The sequence below is a fragment of the Oncorhynchus mykiss genome, chromosome 2 (genome assembly GCF_057628025.1).
Source record: "Oncorhynchus mykiss isolate SJ-2025 chromosome 2, ASM5762802v1, whole genome shotgun sequence".
NCBI lineage: Eukaryota > Metazoa > Chordata > Actinopteri > Salmoniformes > Salmonidae > Oncorhynchus > Oncorhynchus mykiss.
The window spans coordinates 16,937,501-16,940,000 of NC_143023.1; the positions used below are offsets into that span (position 1 = coordinate 16,937,501).

A 2,500-nucleotide genomic window follows, 5' to 3' on the forward strand; every position below is an offset into this window, starting at 1 on the left:
ACACACAGACACACACAAAGAGAAACACACAGAGAGACACACACAGAGACACACATACACACACAGACACACACAGAGACACACACACAGAGATACACACAGAGACACACATACACACACAGACAAACACAGACACACAGAGACACACACACAGAGAGACACACACAGACACACACAGAGACACAGAGACACACAGAGACGCACACACAGACACACACAGTTAGACACACACAGAGACACAGAGACACATAGAGACACACAGAGACACACACACAGACACACACACAGACACATACAGAGAGAAACACACAGACACACACAGAGAGAAACACACAGAGAGACACACACAGAGAGAAACACACAGAGAGACACACACAGTCACACAGAGACACACACAGAGAAACACACACAGAGACACACACAGAGGAGAGAGAGATGAGGAGAGGGTTAATACATATGTACAATATACACTATGATTATTGCTTATGGCTGTTCATAGATCCACACACTCACAATGCTGGGCAGGGGTGTGTGTTGCAGAGCTCCTCCTCAGGGGAGGGTCTTGCTGCTGAGTCACACTTCCTGTCTGGGACTTCCTCGTCAGTATGGCGGTTAATACACAGGATCGCCCTGTACTGGGACCCTGAAACACATCATCACCATCACCATCAGTACCCTGTACTGGGACCCTGAAACACATCATCCTCATCACCACCATCACCATCACCATCAGTACCCTGTACTGGGACCCTGAAACACATCATCAACACATCATCCTCATCACCACCCTGTAATGCATTAATGTAATGTAATGCAGGGCTGATTTTATGAGTCCACCCCCCATTTTATTTTATTGTTGGACATAAAGACTGTAAAAACACCAGAAAAACAGCTCCAAGTGATTTCAATTTTTGAAATCTGTTCCAAATGATTCCTACGCATAATAGAGAGATTCTGTATATGTGATTGTATACAAATATAAGCGAGGTTAGAAATGTTTATGTTTTAGTCAAATATTATATCTGTTGGGCTTCTTAAGGTCGATTATGTTCTGGCCCCCTGTCCATCCGCTCAAGAAAATATCGTCCCGCAGCTGAATCTAGTTGATGATACCTGCTGTACTGGGAGCCTGGTAGGAAAGTTATAGGATGAATCTAGTTGATGATACCTGCTGTACTGGGAGCCTGGTAGGAAAGTTATAGGATGAATCTAGTTGATGATACCTGCTGTACTGGGAGCCTGGTAGGAAAGTTATAGGATGAATCTAGTTGATGATACCTGCTGTACTGGGAGCCTGGTAGGAAAGTTATAGGATGAATCTAGTTGATGATACCTGCTGTACTGGGAGCCTGGTAGGAAAGTTATAGGATGGATCTAGTTGATGATACCTGCTGTACTGGGAGCCTGGTAGGAAAGTTATAGGATGGATCTAGTTGATGATACCTGCTGTACTGGGAGCCTGGTAGGAAAGTTATAGGATGAATCTAGTTGATGATACCTGCTGTACTGGGAGCCTGGTAGGAAAGTTATAGGATGAATCTAGTTGATGATACCTGCTGTACTGGGAGCCTGGTAGGAAAGTTATAGGATGAATCTAGTTGATGATACCTGCTGTACTGGGAGCCTGGTAGGAAAGTTATAGGATGAATCTAGTTGATGATACCTGCTGTACTGGGAGCCTGGTAGGAAAGTTATAGGATGAATCTAGTTGATGATACCTGCTGTACTGGGAGCCTGGTAGGAAAGTTATAGGATGAATCTAGTTGATGATACCTGCTGTACTGGGAGCCTGGTAGGAAAGTTATAGGATGAATCTAGTTGATGATACCTGCTGTACTGGGAGCCTGGTAGGAAAGTTATAGGATGAATCTAGTTGATGATACCTGCTGTACTGGGAGCCTGGTAGGAAAGTTATAGGATGAATCTAGTTGATGATACCTGCTGTACTGGGAGCCTGGTAGGAAAGTTATAGGATTAATCTAGTTGATGATACCTGCTGTACTGGGAGCCTGGTAGGAAAGTTATAGGATGAATCTAGTTGATGATACCTGCTGTACTGGGATATAGGATGGCGTTCGAGCTGATCACTTTTGTCAAGTCATTGACGAGGTCACCGCCTTTCAAAGTGTGTTGTCTTACTGGGATAAAAATGGTCAGACTTGATGCCTACATGTCAACTACATGACCTCTACAATCAATATATGTAATCAAAGGTCATGAAGTTTTGACTGCAGTGACTTCAATCTTCTGCAGTTGCTCCTCACCAGCAGCAGCCTTCAGTCATCTCCTGCATTGTGGGAGGCTCTATCGTCAACCAATCATTAGAGGGCTTTTGTTTGACCCACGCGAACGGGACCAAAGACGTGACTGAAACGGGAAGCAACTTTGCCGCATTCAAAGATGATCTATTATATTGACAAGATAGTCGAGTGACCACTCTAACAATGGAAATACTGTCCTTAATGATTTGAAGGCAGGCGAGATCAGGTGGGACCATTAT

At 44.2% G+C, this 2,500-nt stretch overlaps 1 protein-coding gene across 2 annotated transcripts in view; it reads right to left on the bottom strand.

Moving 5' to 3' along the window:
• The window catches only part of LOC118938160 (thrombospondin type-1 domain-containing protein 4), a 130,847-nt gene that overhangs the window by 8,112 nt on the left and 120,235 nt on the right, over positions 1-2,500 (bottom strand). For both annotated transcript variants that reach the window (XM_090190670.1, XM_090190666.1), the window contains exon 11: positions 514-643. In XM_090190670.1, the coding sequence (XP_090046796.1) occupies positions 514-643 (130 nt within the window). The remainder of the gene's footprint in view (positions 1-513; positions 644-2,500) is intronic.